Raw genomic sequence first — 25,530 nt, forward strand, 5'->3', positions numbered from 1 at the left:
TGCCATTTTCTATGGCTGTTCCTCATGCCTGGACTACTCTCCTTCCTCATTTTTGCCTACTGCCTTTCCTGACTTCCTGTAAGTCCTAACTAAAGTCCCATTTTCTATAGGAAGTCTTTCTCAAACTTTCTTAATTATTGCTTATTTATTCTGTATAGATCTTGTCTGTAACATTTGCTTATTGTCTCCCCATAAAATTGTCAGTTCCTTTAGGGCATACACTGTCTTTTGTCTCTTTTTGTATACCCAGAGTTTAGTATAGTGCCTGACATGCAGAAGGCAACTAACACATGTTTATTGACTAACTCCTAATAAGAATCATTTTCCTTTGCATCTTCTGCATTTCATTCTTAATAATTTTATTTGCCTCTTGGGCTAACTTCCCTCATAGTATTTTTTTAGTCCATAGGATCCTACCACTCTTTCTTCTAAACCTTTTGAAATCTGCTTTCCTAAAGTCTAGGGTACAGTTGCTGACTGACTTTATTTGTAACAAATTCTGTGAAGATTTTTTTTCCTCTAAAAGATCCTATCATTTTGTCTCTAACACCATTTTCCTTATTACTGAGAATTAGATCCAGAAGAGAATGTTCCCTTGTTTGTTCTTCCACTTTTTGAAAGACGGAATCATCACTAAGGCAAGGCAAGAATTCATCAGCTTCTCTGTTTTTTACAGAGAGAAACATTCATGAAATGTCTATATAATTGAAATGCTTTGCCACTATTCTCTTCCTGTTCAAGTGTTCTGTATTATGCTCCAATGACTCTCTGATCTGTTCTCCACTGAATTTCATTTCAAAACTTCCCATCATTCTTACTCCCCTCTGATTCTTGTGTCATGGGTTATATCCCACCAAGTCTCAGTGGGGGAACTCTCTCTCTCTCTTTCTCCCTCTCCCTCTCCCTCTCCCTCTCCCTCTCCCTCTCCCTCTCCCTCTCCCTCTCCCTCTCTCTGTCTCTCTCTCTCTCTCTCTCTCTCTCTCTCTCTCTCTCTCTGCATGTATATACATACATATAAATATGTGTTTTGCAATTTGTTTCATTTTGTCATGACCTCTAGTTCCTCTTTTTTGTTCCCTAAAATTTGGACTTTTCAATATGGACATTTGAGGTCATGCATTTTATTAATGGACTTTTTCTTTGTAGTAACTCTCTTGTATCAAACTTGAGTGATATACATAAGGAGTCACCTCCCTCTCCCAACCTTTATCATTTGAAGCCATTTTAACTGGATTTGTATGTCTTGGCAAATCAGTTCTTACCAGACTTTATTAGATATACTCAATTACTAGCCAGGGTTTTCTCATCCCTATATTTTAAGCCATCATACGAATTGCATTCTTAGAAATTAATTAGTGAATAAATATGCCAGGCACTGAACTAGAATTAAACACTGAAAGTACAAAAAAAGTAAAAGTCTCAATGCCAGAGGCAGAAAAGTGGAGGGGAAAATTCCAAGTACAGGCACTAACCAAGTCAGGAGATAAGAGTGTCTTATTTGAAGGAGAGCAAGAAGCAAGTTACTGTATCACAGAGTTCATGGAGGTCAGGAAGGTGTTAGAAGCCTAGGGATGTAGGGACCAGGTTATGAAAGGCTTTGAGTACCAAATAGAAGATTTTAGATTATATGCTGCAGGTGATAGGGAGCCACTGGAGTTTATTGAATTCATTGAGAGGGGAGACATGGTCAGACCTGTGCTTTCAGAAAATCCTTCTGAGGGGCAGCTAGGTGGCGCAGTGGATAGAGCCCCAGCCCTGAAGTCAGGAATACCTGAGTTCAAATCCGGCCTCAGACCAAACACTTGATACTTACTAGCTGTGTGACCCTGAGCAAGTCACTTAACCCCAACTGCCTAAAAACAAAAAACAAAACAAAAAAAACCCAGAAAATCCTTTTGACTGCTGAGTGGACAATGGTTTTGAATTGGAAAGACTTGTGGCAGAGAGACCAATCAGCAGCCTATGGCTATAGTCCAAGAATGAGATGATGAGGGTTTGCAGCAGAGTGGTGGCAGGGTTAGAGGAGAGAAGAGGATGTATGTGAGATATTATAAAGGTTAAACTGACAGACCTTGGCAACAGATTGGTTATGTGGAAATGAGAGTGAATGAGGATTGAAGGATCAAACCTCTGTTGTGGGCTGGAGAGACTTCCTAGCCAGCTCTTCATTTCTCAAATTGATTGTTCTCTTCTCTAAACTTTGTTTTTAGTAGGAAGGGGTGAGCAAAACATAGCACATTTACATAGACCCATAATTCATGCCCAAGATTTCCTAATGAAGTATTATTTGTGCCCATGTGAATTACTAGAAGTGACTAGTTGTAATCTATGTTGATGAGTCTTAGGTGATTATTTGCTGTCTTGGATAGAAGCAGACTTTTCTATTGCTTTTAACAGACCAAAAACAGCTATCTCAATATTTGTGAGACTGAATCAATGACTACTAAACACCTTTGACCCTTTCTGCTTGCTTCTGCAGCTCTACACTATTGTTGTCTGGAGCACAAGCAGCTTCTTCTTCCTCTGAGCATTTTTCCCCTTCTTCTTCAGGAAAAGTCAAGGATATTTTTTCTCTGAATATATTAGTATCTTTTTTCCCATCTCTTTCTCCTGTGTGTAATATTTTTCCACTCCAACATCCTGATATTTTTATCTTTAAAAAATAAATTGTGGGTATTTATATGTGAACCCTAGTGAATTATCACCTCTCATTAATTTCACATTCCCACTCAGCTTCCTTTCATTAGTCTCAACAAGTCAATAGCTATGCTCCATCTCTTCCTCGGCCTGGCACAAATCACCCTCTTAATTTACCAGTTTTCACCCCTTACCAAATCTTCTCTATCAATTTTAGTCCACTCTTTAATTTTCCACTTACCGTATATTACTTAGCTTGCTTTATATTGACAACTACCTTCTTTTTCTTCCTTCATCTTCCATTTCAGGTTCTGAAGTAATTTGTAATTTCCTTTTCAAAAATATTGGCCATGATTATTCTAAGTCAGTCTTTTTTTTTCTCTTCCACAGATAGATGGAGCCATAGAATCACAGAACTGAAGAGTTGGAAGACCTTAAATACAACCTGGTCCAGTCCCTAATAAGTGATCATACAACTTCCTGAAAATGACCTCTGCCAGGGATTTCATTATATTCCAAAACAAACATTCCACTTTGAAAAAGTTTTAATTCCTAGGCATTTTCCCCCCCTTATACATGGAGAAAGCTAATCACACAGTAACTGAGTTCATTCTGGTGGGTTTTACCACAGACCCTGTGATGCAACTAGTCCTCTTTGTGCTATTCCTTCTAATGTATTGCATAACTGTGGTGGGGAACATCACTCTTATTACCTTAATTTGTACAGACTCCCGGCTCTACACAGCCATGTATTTCTTCATTGGGAACCTGTCTTTTCTGGATCTGTGGTATTCCACTGTTTATACCCCTAAAATCATATTGACATGTATCTCTGAGGACAAGAGTATTTCCTTTGCTGGGTGTCTAGCTCAGTTCTTCTTCTCAGCTGGACTAGCATATAGTGAATGTTACCTGTTGGCCACCATGGCATATGACCGTTATGTAGCCATTTCTAAGCCACTGCTCTACACTCAGGCTATGTCCCCAAGATTATCTTCCTATCTTGTAGCAGCTTCTTATACTGGAGGTTTCATTAACTCCATCATCATTACAAGTGAAACATTCACCCTGACTTTCTGTGGGGATAATGTTATCGATGACTTCTTCTGTGACCTACCTCCCCTGGTGAAGCTGGCATGTGATGTGAAGGATAGTTACCAGGCTGTGCTCTATTTCATCCTAACTTCCAATGTCATCACTCCCACTGTGCTCATCTTGGCCTCCTACCTCTTCATCATTGCTGCCATTTTGAGGATTCGCTCTACCCAGGGCAGACTTAAAGCGTTCTCCACATGTGGCTCCCACCTGACAGCTGTGACCCTGTATTATGGCTCCATTCTCTTCATTTATTCCCGTCCTAGTACTAGCTACTCTCTGGAGAGGGATAAGATTGTGTCTGTGTTCTACACTGTGGCGATGCCCATGTTAAACCCAATGATCTATAGCTTCAGGAACAAAGATGTCAAAGATGCCTTGACGAAACTGCGAGATAGAATACGAGTTTCCTAAACAGAAATTGTAATGGAGAAAAGGAAGTAAAACAAAGTATATTCACTCTTCGTTATAAAGTTCTCTCCAAAAATAAAAAAAAAACATTTTTTTTGGGTAGAGTAATAACCCAACATCTTTGGTTTAAAACTGTATATTGTATTAACATGTCAGCTTGATTGCATTTATTAATGTCTTAGTATATAAGGAGGCTCATATTTTTCCTTTTTGTTTATTGTGGTTTTCACTATTTCAAAGCAGAAAGAACCATAGTCATTATCTATTTCTACCCATTCATTTAAAAAAAATAAATAAATTCATGACTTTTATGCTTAACCCAACTATTTCTGAACCAAACCATTCCTAGTTTAAAAAAAATGACTCAGTAAAACCACCTGTTACAGTGACCACTTTTGATAGCATAGAAACGTCCTTTACTTGTGGTCTTACAACCTACTCTATGAAGAGAAAGAAGATGTTTTTCACCTTCTGTTCTTCAGGACCAAGATTGGCCATTATAATTAATTATGTATATTGATCTCCACTAATGAAAAGAGGGTCCCATGCCAATGGGCCTTGAGACTTGGGTAAAATATTATAACATTATTTTATGTCATATTTAATTATAATAACATTAATATTTTGGCTTCCTTTTAATGTTATGTTATTAACATTTTAGTCATTTGGGTATATTATGTCCAATTCCCGCTTTTTAAAATTCTGTATCATATCATAAATATCTTCCAAAGTTTCTCTGAATTCCACGTAGCAATTATTTCATTTTAGTATAATATTCCATTATATTTGTAGGCAATGATTTATTCAGCCTTTTCTTAATCAATCGGCACCCACTTTGTTTTTAGTTTCTCACTATCTTTGAACTTCTTCAACCCCATTAATTTTACAAAGGGAGTAATTGAAATCTAGAGAGATGAGCTGACTTTTTCAAGATCACACAAATAATAAGTTGCCAGTGCTAAGACTAGAACCCTGGTCTCCTTATTCCTGATTGTAGATTCTTTCCATCTGAGACTTGAGTCTGAGAAATAAAAAAAAAAATGAGAAAGTGGCTAAACAAGACTATGGAAAAAGAAAGAAATAACCAGCACCCCCTACTCTGTCCTCATTTCAGAAAGGTAACACCAAAACTTCCCCCCCAAAATGGCAAGAATAACACCAATGGCACCCACACAAACTCAACCAAGAGTAGGTTAAAATAAAGATATAGAACAAATGTCAAGTGGATTTATTTATTTAAACCAAAGGCTTAGAATAATGAATTCTCATCTGAAAGCTTCCACAAGGAGTTATACAATGCTTATACTGAAAGAGTCCAAACTTACTGAGTAGTGGCAAATGGTAAAAATTGTGCAATGAAGTTGCATAAATGGAGCATCTACTTCAGCTCATTATGTTTCCTAAACTAATAGATAACCAATCCTGATAACTGTAAATATGAAGAACTGAGCCTAGATCTGTTGTTTCTTGATCTAGGAAATTCTGTGAGCAAATAAATTGCCTCTACCAAGAGGAGTTGGCATCTTATATTCAACTTATTCTCTTAAAGAGTTAATTAGAGCAACTCTTTAAGGGGATAAATGACTAGTCCTAGGTCACACAGCCAGTATATGTCAGAAATAAGATTGGATCTCAGATCTTCTAGACTTTGAGAAAAGAAGGAAGGAAGGAAGGATAAAGAAAACAAGCATTTACTATGTGCCAGGAACTGTGCAATGTCTTTATAAATATCTCATTTGATGCTCACAATAACCCTGGGAGGTAGGTATTATCATTATTATCTCCATTTTATAGATGAAGAAAGTGAAGTCAGAAGTCACTTGACTTGCCATGGGTCACACAGCTAGTAAGTGTCTGAGGTGAAATTTAAACTTGGATATTGACTCCAAGTCTAATGCTCTATCCACCACACCACCTAAGTACTTCTTTGAAGTTACCTCTCTATTCACTATGCAATAGCAAGTGTCTGTACCAACCTAGAATCTCTCTCCTCCTTTGATAGTCTTTCTTTTAAATTTTCTTTTTTATTATAAATTTCTCAGTTATCAACAGAGAGAAACATTTCAATATACAAAGAACAAAGAGGATTTTATATGAAATCATGAACTTGTTATATATAGACACATATATGCATTTATTGTTTTTAAGAAATGTAGATTTAACAAAGTAGTAAAGAAAATGCCATTTTGGTTTATGTATTCTTGAACTTTTTTTCATTTTTTTCTATGTAATTAAAAAAAAAGATCCTCTTCATTCCTCCCTTCATCTATCTCTCTCCATACCTGTCTCTTTTCTTCTTCCCTCCCTCTCTCCCTTCATCCCTCATTCCCTTCCTTCCTTCCTTATCTGTAAAATGAACTGGAGAAGGAAACGGCAAACCACTCCAGCATCCTTGCCAAGACCTTTAAATGGAGTTACAAAGAGTTGGATTCAACTGAAAATGACTGAACAACAAGAGTTTCTAAAGCGTTTTAATTTTGGAAAGTGCTTTACATTTGTTATTTCATTTGATCCTTAAAACAACCATGTAACTAACATGTACTATTATTGTTCCACTTTTTCAGATAGGAGGGAGGGGACACTAATTTATTGCACACCTACTATAAACCAGGCACTTTGATAAACACTTTACACTTTGCTCACAACAACCCTGGATGGTAGGTATTATTATGATTCCTGTTCTGGGGAGGCGGGGGGGGGGCAACTAGGTAGCACAGTGGATAGAGCTCTGAGCCTGGAATCAGGAAGTCCTGAGTTCAAATGTAGCTTTAAACACTTACTAGCTATGTGACCCGGGCAAGTCACTTGATCCATTTGCCTCAGTTTCCTCATCTGTAAAATGGGGATAATAATAGCACTTGCCTTTCAGGGTTGTTGTGAGAAGCAAAGGAGTTAATATTTGTAAAAGTGCTTAGAATAGTGCTTGGTATGTAGTAGGTACTACTTAAATGTTAGCTATTATTATTATACATATGAGGAAACTGAGGCATAAAGAGTTGAAATAACTTATCCAGGGTCACACTTCAAGCCCAGAACATTCTCCCATTTGATGAAACTCAAAGTTTAAACCTGCTCCATGGCAATGTGTGTTGTTTTCCAGAAGCATAAAAATTGAGGTTATTTCTATAGTATGACTTGGTTTATGAATACGATGCATAATTAGTTCATCTGAGATAGACTAAGCGTATCTCAACTGAGTCCTGTTTTTTTTTTCCTGTTCTCTTTTGGAAAATTATTTTCCTTCTGTGTTACTACCGGTAGAATTAACTTTGAGTGGATTTGTCAGATCCAATTGCACACACCTATTTCATACAACCACCCAAGATCACAGAATCTTTTGGCCTATGATGCAGAAAGCATCATATTGTTATTACTCACCTGAATTCTCTGATTGAAGTAAGAGAAGGGAAGTCATAAACTGATCAGCTTTGCAGACTGTAATTCCCTGGTGTGGCCTATGTCCTCTTATGCATTAATTGCTATGGGAGAGACCTCCCAAACCATGAGAAAATAGAGTGTTTGATGCTTTTTGATACTCCAGGGAGCCCAGAGCAAGTAGAAAGGCTCCAAGATGAGCAAAATTGGATTGCATCAAGATGACAGTACTTCTGAGGTTGTCGGTAAGTTGCGTGATCCAGGGCTGCTAAAGCAGTAGAATTTTCTCTTTCATATAGTGGATGCTGGGACTTTGATTACATGAAGCAGGCAGCTGCCTTTATGGTGTGATGTGAGTGTCAAAGTTCTCCCTAAGCCCAGTTATTTCAAGTTGTCACAATGCCTGAACTCTAACCATTTGAGGCATTTCTTTTGGGATAAGTCATTGAAACTATCATTCTCCAATTGATGAGGAACCCCTCAATTTCCAGTTCTTTACCACCACAAAGAGAATTGCTATAAATATTTCAGAACATATAGATTCTTTTCCTTTTTCCCTAATCATCTTGAGAAACAGACCTAATAGCGGTATTGCTGGGTCAATAAGATATACATAGTTTTACAACTCTTCTGGCATAATTCCAGTTAGCTTTCCAAAATGGTTGGATCAATTCACTGTTCCACCAACAGTGTATTAGGTCCTAGTTTTTTTAATATCCTTTCCAACATTTGTCATTTTTCCCTTCTATCATTTTAGCCAATTTGACAGGTGTGAGATGATATCTCAAAGTTATTTTAATTTGCATTTTTCTAATCAATAATGCTTTAGAACACTTTTTCTTATAACTATATATAGTTTTGATTTTTTCATTAGTTGAAATGCAAAGTAGCAGCACCCTTCTTTCCATACCTTCCCCTCAGTCAGATTTTCTGAATCTCTGAAAGATAATCACAAACCCATAAGTAGATGGGAGTGGTCCATGAAAAGCTAATCTAACTCAAAACCTAGGCAGTAAAGCCCTCCAGACTGATTTTAAATGTGTTACATGCAACTCTAACATCTTTGGTTTTCTCGATCCTCAACACTTAGTAGAGTGAAAGGGGAAAATTAGAAGGTAATAGCAATTGGCATTAGCAAGTGACAGTAATTACTTTACACTGATAATCCTGAGAAATACCAGCTGTCAGGCACTAAAGAGCAAGAGCAAAAATATGAAAATCCAAAGAAAGAACAAATATTTGCTGTCTTGGGCCATTTGCTTTATGACCAAGTAGTCCTTTGCTCCTTGATGAGGTAAGAAGCATATATTATTATACCAGGAAATAATTAATGTTCATAATGGCCATAGAACAGGCATGTAAAGTGCTGGACTTGGAGTCAGAAAGACTCATCTTCCTGAGTTCAAATCTGGCTTCAGACACTTACTAGCTGCATGACTCCAGGCAAGTCACTTCACCCTGTTTGCCTCAGTTTCTTCATCTGTAAAATGAAGTTGATGGGAAGTTCCCTTGTAGTTCTAAATCGTGTTTCTTTGAATATAACTCAGATGTCCTGCCTCCCATTCTGTATAGTTCTTTTCGTCAGACCAGGCGTCGTCTTCCACACAGGGTGAAGGTCAATGTGAGATGTTTTCTTAGCAAAGATATTGGAGTAATTTGCCATTTCCTTCTCCAGTTTGTTTTATGGATGAGGAAACTGAGGAAAACAAGGTTAAGTGACTTCTCCAGGGACACACAGATGGTAAGTATCTGAGGCCAGATCTGTACTCCGGGAGACAAATCTTTTTGATTTCAGGCACAGCACTCTATCCATTGTGCCACATAGTATCTCACAATATATAGCACATTGTTAAATGCTTAGAAATTCTCACATACCTTGTGAGAGAATTGAACCTCCTTGATATTGGTGCAGGGGTGGGGGACCCTGCAGCCTTGCTTGTAGGTCCTTGAGTGGGCCTTTTGACTGAGTCAAAGTTTTACAGAACAAAAAAGGGGATTTGTTCTGTGAAGTTTGGATTCAGTCAAAGGGCTGCACTTGAGGACCTAGAGGTCCACATGCGGCCTCAAGGGCGCAGGTTCCCCACCCCTGAATTGTTGGGGATGGTTTGGCTCCATTGGAATCTTTGCGTAACTCAATGTTTGGCACAAAGTGAACATTTAATAGCACTTGTTCATCGATTTATTAAATGATTGCAAGTGCTGAATTTTTGTAGGTGTTAAGGTTTTACCATATGTGCCACAGCTGCCTAATGGAAAGACAGCCATTAAAAGTAAGTTCCTTGAGTTTACAGACTGTTTCATTTTTTGTTCTCTGTATCCACAGAACTGAGATCAGATTTTTTACATATGGTAGGCATTTCATAAAAGCTTGTTGAATGAATGGGTACATGAATAATAAATGAGTGAGGGAATGAATGATGACTGCATGTTGAATGAAAGATTATGCAATTAGGGAATAAGATTTCAATGTGTTAATTTTGCAACTGATGATCTGAGTTATCCACTTAGGTAATTTAAATTTCTCATTCTGTTTTCCAAGGCATAAGTCATTGTATTTTTGAAATGTGTACTCCTCCCATCATACATGGATGAGACAGGCTGAAATCATGGAAAAGTTTAATCACACTGTGACTGAGTTCATACTGGTGGGTTTCACCTGGAATCCTGTGATGCAGCTGGTGCTCTTTGTGCTTTTCCTCATGGTGTACTCTGTGACAGTGGTAGGGAACATCACTTTGATAGTGTTAATCTGTACAGATTCCCCACTGCACACTCCCATGTATTTCTTCATTGGAAACTTGTCTTTTCTGGACCTCTGGTATTCCACTGTTTATACCCCCAAAATGATGGTAACCTGTATTTCTGAGGACAAGAGCATCTCCTTTGCTGGGTGTGTGGCTCAGTTCTTCTTCTCAGGTGGCCTGGCATATAGTGAATGCTACCTGTTGGCTGCCATGGCATATGATCGCTATATGGCCATCTCAAAACCACTACTCTATGCTCAAGTCATGACTCAAAGGGTCTGTATGGGTCTTGTAGCAGCTTCGTATCTTGGAGCCTTTGTTATCTGTGGCATCTTTACACATGAAACATTCACCATGACTTTCTGTGGGGATAATGTCATTGATGACTTCTTCTGTGACCTACCACCCCTGGTGAAGCTGGCATGTGATGTGAAAGACAATTACCACATTTTTCTTTATTTTGTGTTAGCTTCCAATGTTCTTACACCCATTATGTTCATCCTGGCCTCTTATCTTTTCATCATTGCTGCCATCTTGAGGATTCGCTCCACCCAGGGTCAACTCAAAGCCTTCTCTACTTGCTCTTCTCACTTGATCTCTGTCACGTTATATTTTGGCTCCATTCTTTACATTTATTACCGTCCCAAATCCAGCTATTCTCTGGAGCAGGACAAGATTGTCTTCTTATTTTATACTGTGGTCTTCCCCATGTTGAACCCCATGATCTACGGTCTGAGGAACAAAGATGTGAAAGAAGCCCTGAGGAAACTCTTAAAGATGACAGCTTCCTGAATTGGCTAAAAAACAAACAAACAAACAAAACAAACAAAAAACCTTTATTTTTGCTTTTATATTATAACCACATGAATATTTGGTATGACTGTCATGTAAAGTTATGTTTACTCTGTAGACTGTTTTTTATTATACCCAATGACCTGCCGTATTTTGTTTCATTGAAGGATGGAATGATCAGAGTTGAGATAATATAGTATATAGCAACTATCACAGGAAGAAGTGGAAGTTTTCTTTGGAGAAAAAAATGGAATTGTACACTTACGTGTTATAATCACAAATTAATGTCTCTTTGAAAAAGATCTCTATATTAATATTAATGTTATTTGATAGGAATAGTATTGGTTACTCTTTTGACTCTAACTCTTAGAAATAAACTTTTTGCTTTTCTCTTCAGAGGAACAAAGTTTCCATGCCATTTCCCGTAGTCTCCTCTCCACGGCCCAACTGTCTTATCATCTCCATCTCTGTGGAAAATTGGACTCTACCTCTGGATCCCTGGCTATTATATGTACTTTTTCGCTCTTATCTTGCTAGTGCCTAAACCTCCATGCAACTCCCACAGTCTGCTAACCATACCCTTGCGAGAGGTTTTATGCTTCCAACATTTTGCTTCCCATTTATGCAATTCTGTTTACAGTGACACTTGAACTCTTAAATATGAATCATTTGCTCAATAAGTATGCAAAAGAAAGAATGATTATAATGTGACATTTATTAAATCAATTTCAGCGTTATCTCATTTTGTTTCTAGAGAATTCTCATTGTTAGAATGGTTTCTTCCTTCTCATCTCCACCATCATGAACCCCAAAGCTTCCTTTCTATAATTATGAACTATGGAATTAACTTTTAATACTGCCGTGAGACTTCATAAGGGTTCAGGGTGAATGGTTGTGTCTCTTTGATCCTATAGCCTAGTGGGGAAACCTACAAAACTATGCTTGTGTTAGGAATGAGCAGCAAGTAGAAGAAGGTTGTTACAGAGTCAAAGTGAGAATTGGAGGTAGGGGCTAATATAAATTCTTTATTCTTAATATTATTTTCACATTTCATTTAGTTTCAACAAACAATACCATGGAGATGCAAGGATTAAAAAATCACATTGTCCCTGTCTTCAAGGAGCTTATTATATTCTGTTGAAGAGGAGATGGAAGGATTTGACATATAGGAAAATGAATACAATCTAAGATCCAGGCAAATTTTGGCAGGGATATTTTAGGAAAGGTGAACATTTCTTCATCCCACTCTGACTGCTTCCATTTCTTCAAGCACCTTCAGGCTATCCTTATTCCATCCTGCACTAGTATGTGTATGTACTTATCAAAATGCCTGGCACTCATTAAGTGTAAATAAATGCTTTTATGTATATATCTATTATTTATGTAGAGCGGCTAGGTGGCGCACTGAATAGAGCATTTGGCCTGAAGTCAGGAAGACCTGAGATCAAATCCAGCCTCAGAAACTTACTAGCTGTGTGACCCTGGGCAAGTCACTTAACCCTGTTTGCCTCAGTTTCCTCGTCTGTAAAATGAGCTGGGGAATGAAATGACAAACCACTCCAGGGTCTTTGCCAGGAAAGTCTCAGATGGGATCACAAAGAGAAGGACATGAGTAAACAACAACAGCAAATCATTTATGTATCTAACATCTATATAGCTATCTCTATCTGTCTATAGTTATCTCCATAACTATATGTATGTATGTATATACATTAAGTATCTATGTGTTTATCTAAATTGTATACCTATTTTCTATGTTAAAATACCCCAGTGATGCCACATCTGTTTTCCCCCAACTACTTAGGGAAAGCATCCTCATCAGAAAATATTGTAGTTTAATTTTAGAATCAAATGTCCTTGGATCAAATCCCAGCTCTGCTCCTTGCTACCTATGTTATTTTGAGGAAGTTGGTTAATCTCTCTGAGTTTCCTCATTTTTAAAATAAACATAATAATTCAATGACTCTTTGTGGGAGATTTTGTGGAAGCAACTCCATAATAAGAATGTCTCAGATCAGGGACTAATTCAGAGAGGAAATTCATATGGCACTAAGATAACTGAGAGTACAGATACAGAGAAACAAAATGCCAAAGCAGTACAACAATGAACATCGACATTAAAAAACAAAACAAAACATTGTCTCCTTGTAATTTAGTAACCCATTCCCAACGTCCATTAAATCAACACATTTCACCTTGGATGTCAGACATCCCACGCTGTCTTATGGTCACTGACACATCTTTTCTTGAAGAAGTCTTGAAAATATCATGTACTCAGGAGCACCATTTCAATGGATCTCCTTTCTGGTTCCAAGTTACTTGTAAAAACTCAGATATTTCTTTTAAATCTTTTACAAAACAGATCTCAATACAAGATTTTAATACATCTCAAAGTTTACTTCTCCAACAACTAGTTCATGTGGTGAAAACCAGAAGGAACCTTGTGGTTTTGAGCTAATCAATAACAGAGCTATAAGGAAGACACCAAAGTAGGAACTGATAGTTTACTTGAAACTTAAGAGAATTTAGGTTTTAAATACCCCTGGCTATTTCTATCTTTATGTAAACTCTTTACCTGTCATAAACACTGCTAACAACAAGCTAAAGAAAGAATCTTAAAAAAAAGCACTATGAGAATCTGACTCAAAAATGAGTATTTCTGGTTAAAGGTTTAATATTTATCAAAGTAAACATATAAAGTATGGCTAAGAGTGCTTTTCTAAATTAGCATTGATTCCATTATTATTTAACTGCTACGATGTAAATTGGACAACTGTTACATTGATATATTTAAGAAATTTAAATACGAATTGAAAAGTCAATAACTAAATATTTTAAAATGCCATAGAAGGCAGAACTCAAAACCTTTCAAATTTCATATACACACATTTCATTGTTTTCTCAAAATTTTTACTCAATTTTTACTTCATAATTTTTACTTTATTAATTATTTAAAATTCCAAATTTGAATACTAACACTCTATTAACTGTGCCACTTAGCTGCTTTTATTTATACTCGATACATTTCCTTGATATTTAGTTTTCCCAAATTATTGATAATGATAGAATAGCTGATAGCTCAAATACATGATTAAATCTGAAAAAAATGCAAATAGTAAACTAGTGATTGTGCTGTTGTTACTTAAGGCCTCTGAGTTTTCTGATACTTCTTTAAGAATGATGCTATCATCTGGCTTCTCCCTCCGTTACTGGCAATAACATAGGTGAGTAAAATACTTCTAAATAGGGATGTGGAATTGGGACAGAATCAATGATTTAAGTCTTCCATTTGGAAATTTGGACATTTCTCCTATTGAGTCTATTTTCTTAATTCTACTGTTCAGAATCAATTCCTAGCACGCTCAATCTGCTTAGACATTCTAGTTGTTCATTGAAAAAGCTATGGTGTGGAGAGAGAATGTGTTAGAAGAGAGAAAGCTTCCTAGGGTTCTGCTGGAAGACAGTGCACTATAACTCAAATCACTGAATCTGGCATCCAAAGACCTGGGTTCAAACCATAGCTCTTCTGTTTCCTAGCTCCTGGTTGCACACTGCTCTTTCAATATGGTTGTGTATATCCAGACCATGGATTGGAGGAGGGTTGGCTGTAAAAAGTCTTTGGAAATCATTAAGTTCAACTCCTTAGTCCAGAAAAATAAATTGAAGCTGGGAGAGTGCATGTAGATTGCTAAAAGCCATAAAGCTTCTGGTGTCAGATACAGAATATGAACCCAGGTCTCCCCAAAACACTGAATCTAATGATTTTTGCACTAAACCACATTACCTGCCACTTGTTTTTTTCTTTGCTCGCTCATAGAACATTTTACCTACACATGTTCATACCATAAATAATTTCATCAAAAGTCTTATCTTGGAAAATAAAAAAAAAATATCCAAATCCGTAAGGTTTCAGGCAGAAGAGTTCAATTGATGGCGATGTGTGGCACCAGGGAGTCTCTTCATGTCTCAGACCTTAAGTTTCCTTCTCTGTAAATCTGGCTGGTACTATCTGCCATGCATTCCTCAAAGGATGGATGTGAGAAAGTATTCCCCACACATACGGTTGGCATTTTATCTCTCTATCTCTTGGCGGTCCTCCCCATCTTTATCTCATAGAACCCTTAGATTCCTCCAAAACATTGCTCAGATGTAACTTCTTACATGAGATCTTTCCTGACCCTCACTCCCAAAAGTTTGCCTTTTTTCCTTCTTAAAATTATTTATTTCACATTAATTAATTTCATATTAATTCGTATCCACACTGAATTTACTCATCCATTTACATGTTGTAACTTTCCCTTAGAATATAGGTTTTTTGAGGATCAAATTTGATCTGTTATGTCTTTGTATTCCTATGCCTAACACTGTGCTTCTAACATAATACATGCTTCTTTTTGAATGGAAAGCATTTTGTAAATTTAAAGGTTGTAACAAAACAGATATGGAGTTGGAAGCTACCTAATGGTTCATCTAGTCACCTAGACCTCCTCACTTTACAGGTGAGGAAACTGAGGATAACAGCTTGAGTTACTGTCACAGCAGTCACACAAGCAGTAAATAAACAGAAGCAAGGCAAGTAAAAAAATGAGTCAAGAGTCAAACTTAGGTCCTGTGCCCACAGTCCTCTTTCCAAGGTAATACACATTGCCTCCCAACACTATAGTGCCCAATGGAGGGCATTGTTAGAGAGACTCTTGGTTTTTGCATCTGTTGGGCACTAACACACTGGAATTAAGTCAAATGAATCTCAAATGTGATGAAGCATTTCCATATTTGTTTGTTTTCTCCTAGAAAATGCTTTCTCCATCATTATTTGGAGAAGTTACTTTGGGGGTGCTAGTGGTGATGATAGGACCATTAATCAGCTTGAGAAGTTATGTCAATGCCATTTGTGCACAGAGCCCATCTTCTCACCTCTAATTACAAAATCTATTGGGCTGTGTAACAAAAGTGTTTGAGTGATTTTATTCTAAATTCTCCAGGCTTCAATAAGAGAAGGAAAGTCAAGAAGGATAAACTTTGAACACCATGACTCTCTCATGCTGCTCATGTTTCCCTCTGCAAGTAATTACTATGGGACCAACCTCTGGGCCAGGAAACCTCAGTTGGATCTGACTCCCTGGGGAGCTCAGAGCAAATAAAAATGGCACCAATATATGGAAACCTGGACTGCATCACGATAACAGTGTTGCTGTGGGCTTTGGTAAGTTGTATGCCTCAAGGTTCCTGGAGCCGAAGAATTTTTCTTTTATTACAATGAGGGCTAAAGGCCTCATTAGGTGAATACCCAGTTGCCCCTATGGTGTGATTTGAGGGGCAAAGAAAGGTCTTTCTGAACCCAAATTTGTCATGTACCAACCTGAATGTCCGATTTTCTACTATTAGAATAATTGTTTTGAGCTTAAGGCATCAAATTCAGGAGTATCATAAATTTAAGTTAGAAGGGATTTAGAAGTCATGTTCTCTTTTCCCATCATTTTACAGATACAGATCCTGAGGCCCAAGTAGGTTAGGTAATTTGTATGAGGTCACCCAGATAGCAAGTGGCAGAGGAGGGATTCAAATCTGGGTCTTCTAAATCCAGTTGCAGGCTGCTTTGCAGAGAATCAGAAAGGATTCCATTGAAATGTAAAGATTGCAGTTACTAGCTACTTTTCCAGGAGTCAGAGCTTTTGATCCTGTGGTCCTCTTGAACCTAGTCATGAAGCCAGAAGGGTGTAAAGGGTCTTATGAAATTCAATCTGTCTTAAAATCTATGCCTTAAGTTCTCCAGCTCAGAGCTTCATTTGTATATTTGACATACATTGCTACCCCCTCTGGTTATCTAGTTCCCCAACACATAGGCCAAATGGAGAAAATTAGAAAATTAGGAAGAAGAAATAACTGCTATTTCATAGTAATAGTGCTGAGAAGTAACAGCTAACACTGACAAAGAAAGAAAAATTGAAAAGAACAAAACTTTGCTTTCAATCTTTTGACATTTATGATAAAGTCGATTATCTGTGAACACCCTCTGACTCTGAGGTGTGAATTGTATCTTATTAGGAAATGATGACATTTTTTAATAAACATGGAATGTTAAAGTGCAAAAGACATGAAATACGGTCCACTTAAAGTGTGTACCAAGTTTCAGGCACTATACTTAGCTCTAGGGATATGAAAGAAAAAAGTCTCTAGAGCAGGTGTTCTTAATATTTGTTGTGTCATGGACCTGTTTGGAAATCTGGTGAAGTCTGTGGACTTTTTCTCAGAATAATGTTTTTAAACTCACAAAATAAAGTTCACAGATTAGAAAGGAAACAGAATAGAATTGTTAAAATATTAACCAAAACAAAAGTACATGAACCCCAGGTTAAGCACCTCCGTTAGAGAATGTTTGACTTGGAATCAATTTTAGGACATAGAATGTCAGTACTAGAAGGGGTTTTAGAACCTAGAACTGTTAATAGTTGAACTTCAAGGAACCTTAGAATATAAAATGTTTGAGGAAAAGAGTACTTGAAACATAAAATCTAGGACTAACAGTTTTTTGAATAGAGAATGTTTTTCGAATAGAGAACATTGGAATTATAAGAGAGTTTAGAACACAGCAAAGAATGACAGAGTGAAAAAGGCATCTGCCTGATTGTGGACAATTGAGGAAGTTGACGTGCATGGAGGTGAGAAGACTTTTCCAAGATCATATAGCAATTTAGTAGCAGACTCAGGATTCTAATTTAGCTGTCTTCTTTCCCACTCTCTTGCTCTTTCCTCCAGACCATGCTATCTCTTCTGCCCAGGGTTAAGGTGAATGGTTGGCTCCAAGGGCTGGAGTTTAGGCTCACTTTACCAACTAGGAATATCAGAGGAGGCTATGTGAACAAGGTGGCATTTAAGTCAGCTGTTGAAAGAGGGTAGGAATACAACAGGAGAGAAGGAAGGAAGAAATTGCAGACTTAGGGAAGACTAGAGGCAAAGGCATAGAGCAGGTGAGACTACTAAGTTTTTAATTAACAGAGCCTTGATCTTACCTGGCCTCAAAACTCTGAGGCCCCCCATGAGAATGACATGCGCTCTGTGCCTCCCTTAAGTCACCTATCTCCCCTCCTTGCCTAACACAGTGTGTACAGCCCCACTTATCAAGTGAATTTAAGAAACACTTAAGGTTGAAGAGAAAATAGAGGCTGCGTTTTAAGAGTGAAAGCATCTAAAAACTAGAATTGCTATGATTGAATTACTTGCTTTCTCTCTTCCCATTTGGAGGTGTCTTTATTATTCCCAGCTTTGTCCTTCCTTCTGAGTGTGCAGAAGCCAGAAGGGAATTCTCCAGGGCCACACAAATCAGGAGAGAGTTCGACTTTCTTTCTAGTCTTGTGAATGGTGCCTACCTTTTAGAGTTGTGAACACAATGTATAGACCTCGAGGCAGAGATGATAACCAAAACTTGTCTTTCTGGCTCAGTAAAGAATTGCACAACACTCATTGATTGCCTTCCGTCTGTTTAGAACTTAGGGGAGGGGGAGGTCTTGCCTTCATCAGGTAATATAGACATTTCCTCCCCAGGTGCAGAGTGGAAATTCCTCTCTAACTTATAATCTCAGAGAGTTATCTGGGTCATAGAGGATTCAAGTGGCTTTCCTCTATCATATAGCTAGTATATATCAGATGCAGCTCTTGAATTCAGGTCTATATCTGTCAAAGATCAGCCTTCTAGCCAATATTTCACACTACCTCTTCAAGCCCCAGTGGACCACCTTTATTTTAAACACCATAAATACAATAGAGCAAACATTTAATATGATCCCACTAGATGAAAAGCACTGGGCTAGGCATTGTGGAAACAACCTGTACTCAAGAGGCCTGAAGTCAAGTAACAAGGGTATAATACAGTGATAAACATAATATGCAATCTTATATTCTAGGGGAATCAGAGAGTTGTCAAATAAGGTGTTGAGTGAGGTTTTAGGGAGAAGGGCTTTACCAACTAGGGGTATCAGAGAAGGCTTCATGGAGGAGGTGGCATTTAAGTTGAGTGTTGGAGGAGGGATAGGAATTCAACAGGAGAGAAGGAAAGAGGAAATTTCAGATTTAAAGAAGACTAGAAGCAAAGGCAGAGAGAGGGTGAGACCAGGGAGTGTTTGATTAACAGAGCCTTGTCAGGTCTGGTTGGGTTTAGAGCATAAGTAGCTGAATAATTACAGGTAAACTTGGAAAGGTAAACTGGTGTCAAAGTGTAGAAGATCTGGAGCAGAAAGCAGAGAAGTTTTCAATGAACTCTCCCACTTCTGTACATGGTACCCTCATCCTTTTGGATACCAAGATGTATAAGCTTGATATCATTTTTGAAGTCTCTTTTTCACCCCACAAATCCAATCATATATGATGTATTCTCCATTCAATATCTATAAAATATTTTAAATCTACCCCTTCTTTCCTCTTATTTGGTCAACATTCTGGCCCTTATTTCTTCTCAGCTTAAAAATTACGAAAGTCTCTAAACTGGCCCCTGTAGCCCAAGGCTCTTTCCTTTCCAATACATTCTCCTCACAGTAGCTACCATGGTAATATTCCAATAGCAAATGTGTAACCCTTTCATACATATACACATAATATATAAAATTGTAAACATGTTCATATATGTATATATGTATGGGTATGCACACATATGTTTTGATTTCTGCATGCATACATATATGTAAAAACAGAGAATATCTTATTTATATCTTTGTATCTCCAAAGCCTAGCAAACTGCTTATCACATAACAAGATACTTAATAAATGTGTGGATGGATTTATTAAATGAATGCAAGTGTTGAATTTCTAGTAGAGCTGAGATTTTGACTGAGACATGATAATTACTCAAATGCCAGGCAAACACTAGAACAGAAGGTCGTTGAGTTCAGGTACAATTTTGGATTTGTTTCTTTATACAAAAAATTTAATGTGACCTACATGCCTGGCACATGGAAGATTAATACATTTAATAAATACTGGTTGAATTAATGAATGAAATGATATGTAATTGGGGTATAGAATTACAAAGTCTTCCTTTTCATACTGTTCTGGGTTATCTAGTGATCAATACTGTTTTCTGAACAGCTTTACCAAGGTATGGACCACAGTACTTCTGAAATGCACACTCTTCTCAATGAAGCATAGATGAGATCCTTAGAAACTATGGAGAGGATGAATCACACTGTGACTGAGTTCATCTTGGTGGGTTTCACCCAGGATCCCTTGATGCAACTGGTACTCTTTGTCATTTTCCTTGTGGTGTACTCTGTGACAGTGGTGGGGAACATAACTCTGATAATATTAATCTGTACAGATTCCAGGCTGCATACACCCATGTATTTCTTCATTGGGAACCTATCTTTTCTGGATCTCTGGTATTCATCTGTTTACACTCCTAACAACATAGCGACTTGTGTCTCTGAGGACAAGAGAATATCCTTTGCTGGTTGCTTGACTCAATTCTTCTTTTCAGCTGGCTTAGGATATAGTGAATGTTACCTATTGACTGCAATGGCTTATGACAGTTACATGGCCATCTCTAACCCATTGCTCTATGCTCAGGCCATGTCATCAAGGCTATGTGTGGGTCTTGTAACAGCTTCATATCTTGGAGGATTCATAAACTCCACTATCATCACAAGTGAAACATTCACTTTGACTTTCTGTGGGGATAATGTCATTGATGACTTCTTCTGTGACCTACCACCCCTGGTGAAGCTGGCATGTGATGTGAAGGCCAGTTACCACATTGTGCTCTATTTCCTTTTGGCTTCCAATGTCCTCACACCCATTGTTTTCATTCTGACCTCCTACCTCTTCATCATTGCTGCCATCTTAAGAATTCACTCCACCCAGGGTCAACTCAAAGCCTTCTCTACTTGCTCCTCTCACTTAATCTCTGTTACTTTGTACTATGGCTCTATTCTATATATTTATTATCGTCCCAGTTCTAGCTACTCCTTAGAGCAGGATAAAATTGTCTCTTTATTTTATACTGAGGTTTTCCCTATGCTGAACCCCATGATCTACAGCCTGAGGAACAAAGATGTGAAAGAAGCCCTGAAGAAACTCTTTAAGATGACAGATGCCTGAAACTGAGGAAACCATTCTTCATCTTTTTTTAATTTTCTATGTGATCATGCATATATTTGATGTAACAGTCACCTGAAATACTTCATACTTGGGCAATCAGTTTCTACTAAAAAGAAATATTGAATGTGTCTTTCTTTACCTCTTGTAGTTTGCTCTGGAATAGAACTATGATTATAAGTTGTCCCATTCCCCCACTGTTTTCAAACATGTATAGATAGATATTCTCTATGTGCTATGAGCAGCCAGGCAGAAACTTCATCACGTATAGATATCCTCTTTTCCCACTCAAGGGGACCACCAATTTCCATGTAAAGTGGAGATATCACTAGGCTGGCTTATATTAAAGTCAATGATGGTCTTTGGATCTTTTGTATATTTTCCTCCTTTAACATGTATCTAAAGTGTATCAGAAAGTCCAGAAAGGTCTGTGAGTGATAATAAGAAGCATCTTCACTCATTGTTCCTGATGCCTGGAATGTTCTCCCTCATCATCTCTGCCTTCTGGTTTCTCCAGTTTGCTTTAAATCCCAACTAATATCTTGCCTTTTCCAGTTCCCCTTAATTCTAGTGCCTTTCTTCTGTTAATTATCTTCAATTTATCCTATATATTGTTTGCTTATATGGAGTTTTCCTGATAAGATTGTGAGTTCCTTGAGCGCCCCAATCTTGTCCTTTCTTTGTATTAACAGCACTTAATACAGTGACTGATCCATTATAGGTGATTTAATAAATTGTTGTTGACTTATAGAAGTTACTGGAACCATTACAAGTGCATTTGTAACCATAATGGCTCCACTACCAGCTTTGGGAATAGATTAGAATTGATTATTATTATTATCAGTTATTGATATCTTTAATGAGTAATAGAAACAGTTTTGATATCATTAATGATTGATATAGATAATGTTACACAACAATAATTATTAGTATTTGGCATCAAATAAAGCATCTCCCTTAGAGAGAAAGTAAGACCATTTGAAAGGAAATCCTTATTGATGTTTAACTGGACTGTGCTCAGTAGAAGCAAATTGTAAATTGACTAATTAGCATAGTGATCTTGCAAAGAAATAGTGTCCCAACAGGGCTTGAATATTAGTCTCCCATCACCTGTACTAACAGCAGTAGTAACAGGACTCTGTTGTAATCAATTTCATGATTGTGTATTACTTGGTGTCCCCCTTTTCTGCCCAGGAGTAAACAGATGATTCCATACATTCATGTATATCAATAAAGTCATTTAAATTTGGCACTGAGGGCAAGGTCTTAAACAGATCTGCTACCAAATGAAAGATTATAATTAACTGTGAAAAAAATAAGGTATAATTAATTCAAGACATTTGACTGAATTCATTCACTCATTCATTCATTTATGCATATCTGCACTCACTCTATACTCAAATCATCATAGAATCACCGAATTTTAGGGTTGAAAGGGATATCAGTAGGAAACTCATACCAAGATCTAATCCTCACATATTATAACTGAAAAGCAAACATCTTATGTGTTCTTGAAGGTCTTCAATGAGAAAGTCAAATGACAGAGAACATTCCTTGTTACAACCTTTTTTGGCCATGACTAAGTTTATCCTTAAGTTTCTCCTAGATTTCTTTTTCATTTCTTTGAGTTCTTTCTGGGTTCCTTTTCTCTATCCTACTCTTGTGTGTATCTACACTGAGTGTAGAAGTCTCTACATACCCTATATCTGTCCTTTTCCTTACATATACACATCCAAAAGAATACATACACAATGCCTCACTAGCAGGCATTGTGAAAACATGAAGCAATCACAGATTCATTGGTCTAAGAAATTCCTACAGAATTATCACTTTACAATAGTTGTCACAAATTCTTTATCTATTCAATACATATATTGTGTTTTCAATACATAACCATATATACATGTATATATAATATGTGTGTACAAACATATATGTATGTATGTATGTATGTATGCATATGACTTTCAAGTTTTACAAAGTATTTCCCTCCCAACAACCTTGTTATGTTAGGTAGCATGAACATCACTACTCTGATTTTGCAAGTGATGTAACTAGAGAACAAGAAAAGGTGACCTGTTCATAGTCACGCAGTTAATAAGGTTCAGAGTTGGGTTTATGACTTCAGTCCTTTGACCCAGGCCTTTTAACTTCAAGTCCAATGTACTTTCCAAAACAAACAAAACACTCCCTTTGACCAAACACTTTGCTGGTATGCCATGAGGCCCCAATGGCAAAGAATAAATAACAATTATTCTGAGAGAGTGGAAATGATCAAGTGTAATGATGATGAGGTGGAGTGGCCCATTTGCAAATATCTCGGTGTTATTACTCTTGAAGACACACACTCAAAGGGCCGAAGGCTTCCACAAGTTATTTGAGACCTGTTTTAACTGATGTAACTAATATAATATTTGTTCTTTCATCCTTGATCAACTTTCCCTGGCTCCCAGGTACATATTCTTTTTATTTTTTTCTTTCATCATACTGATATATGAAAATCTTGTTGTTCTGGTGTTATTTTTCAGTTGCATCTGCCTTTCCATGATTCCATTTAGGTTTCCTTGGAAAAAATACTGGAGTGGTTTACCATATCCTTCTCCAGGTCATTTTACAGATGAAAAAACTGAGGTAAACAGAGTTAAGTGACTTGACTAGGGTCATACAGCTAGTATCTGAGGCCAGATTGAACTTATGAAGATGAGTCTTCCTGACTCTAGGCCTGGAACTCTATCCACTGAGCCACCTAGCTACGTAAGGTAGAATTTTATATATATATATCTACACACACACACACATATATAAATATAAATGGAATCTCTGGAAATCAATCCTATTCTTTCCCATATGCAATTTCATAAATATTTGAGAGACATAGAATTTTCATCTTATTTTGTAAATTTAACCTGTGAGTCTATGTCATTAAGGAGATCAGATTATTTCTGATGTCTGAATACATTCTTTTTCACTGAGGTAATTGTCATTGACCAATAGGTACAGGGTCCTACACAGGTTTCATTTCTTATAGATGATTAGCTTTATTTTAAAATACTTAAACTCAATAATTGGAGCATTTTCATGAATTTATTTTAAATTAATTAATTTATTTTCAATTTTCAACATTCACTTTTACAGGATTTTTACAGGATGTTGTTCACCCTCCATAAGATGATATACAATCTGGTATGGGCTATACTTGTCCAATCATATTAAATATATTTCCACATTAGTCAAGTTGTGAAAGAAAAATCAGAACAAGGGAAAAACCATGAGAAAGAAAAAAAAACAAAGAAAAAAACAGCAAAAAAGAGAAAGCAGTATGCTTTGATCTGCATTCTGCATGATTTTATTCATGGTCACATTTATTCAAATTGTTTGATAATCACAGAATTACAGAATCACAGATGAATGCCCATAACTCCTGGCATCTTGGCTACACTTATGGAGGCATTCTGGCCTCTTCCTCATCCTTTTAATTCATACCATCCTATTCAATTTAAAGATCAAAATTATTGGAACTTAAAGAATTCTGGGCAAAAGCCTCCTGTCAGTCTCCTCTTCCAACTCCCAACTTCCCAACTCCAGATACCTTGGATTGAAGCCCAGGAATCCTTTTGGAGAGTTACCTAGATAAGAATATACTCCACCAACATCATAGTCAGATATTTCCTCATGTTATAGAGTTCATGTGGACTTTTGGAAGTTGTGCCACTTTTGCACAAACTTTGGAAGGAGTGAACAAGCCATAAAGACTATGGGTACTTTTTTCTGTATCGTAGATCTATTTTCCGAAGACCACCCTGCTTAAGTATGATCAAACTCATCTCCAGAAGGACAATCTACTCAGTTATGAAAGGGTAGTGATAGAGGTCAGTATAATGAACACTCCTAACCATTAAATCAATGTCTTTCATAAGATGCAGAAGATACACACTAGCATTGTTCATTGTCTCAGTGCCCAAGTCCCAGATTTGGATGCTAGTTGGAATGACAAAGTTGGAAATGACTTCAGAAGACATCTAGTCCAAACCACAGAGCTGAACAATGATACCCTGTGTGTTATATCTGCCAAGTGACTTTCCAGTCTTTGCTTGAAGACCTCCAGTGAGAGAAATCCAGTAATACTTACCCTACCCCACCCTTCCACCCATATCAGCCCATTATATTTTTGGAGAACTTTATAGAACAGGAAGAACTTATGGTAGCTTTCAGCACAATGGATAGCAGGCATGTGGTACAGTGGATGAAGCACTGGACCTAGAGTCGGGAATACCTGAGGCAAATCCAGTCTCAAATACTTAATAACTGTATGACCCTATGCAATTTACTTAAACATTGTGTGCCTCAGTTTCCTCAACTGCAAAATAGAGATCATAATAGTCTTTACTTTACA

The 25,530-nt window shown here is 37.2% G+C and overlaps 3 protein-coding genes across 3 annotated transcripts; all 3 read left to right on the top strand.

Annotated features, from left to right (window-relative positions):
* The first annotated feature begins 3,213 nt into the window (after positions 1-3,213).
* LOC114041506 (olfactory receptor 1013-like) lies at positions 3,214-4,146 on the top strand. The gene has a single exon (XM_027859965.1). The coding sequence runs from the start codon at positions 3,214-3,216 to the stop codon at positions 4,144-4,146; it is 933 nt and encodes a 310-aa protein (XP_027715766.1).
* A 5,978-nt stretch (positions 4,147-10,124) lies between these two features.
* LOC114041508 (olfactory receptor 1013-like) lies at positions 10,125-11,054 on the top strand. Its single transcript, XM_027859968.1, has one exon. The coding sequence runs from the start codon at positions 10,125-10,127 to the stop codon at positions 11,052-11,054; it is 930 nt and encodes a 309-aa protein (XP_027715769.1).
* A 9,150-nt stretch (positions 11,055-20,204) lies between these two features.
* LOC114041507 (olfactory receptor 1013-like) lies at positions 20,205-21,140 on the top strand. Its single transcript, XM_027859966.1, has one exon. It carries the CDS (start codon positions 20,211-20,213, stop codon positions 21,138-21,140), a length of 930 nt encoding a protein of 309 aa, XP_027715767.1. The 5' UTR covers positions 20,205-20,210.
* The last annotated feature ends 4,390 nt before the right edge of the window (positions 21,141-25,530 follow it).

Source organism: Vombatus ursinus, unplaced genomic scaffold, assembly GCF_900497805.2.
Source record: "Vombatus ursinus unplaced genomic scaffold, bare-nosed wombat genome assembly UNPS02014174.1, whole genome shotgun sequence".
NCBI classification, from domain to species: Eukaryota; Metazoa; Chordata; class Mammalia; order Diprotodontia; family Vombatidae; genus Vombatus; species Vombatus ursinus.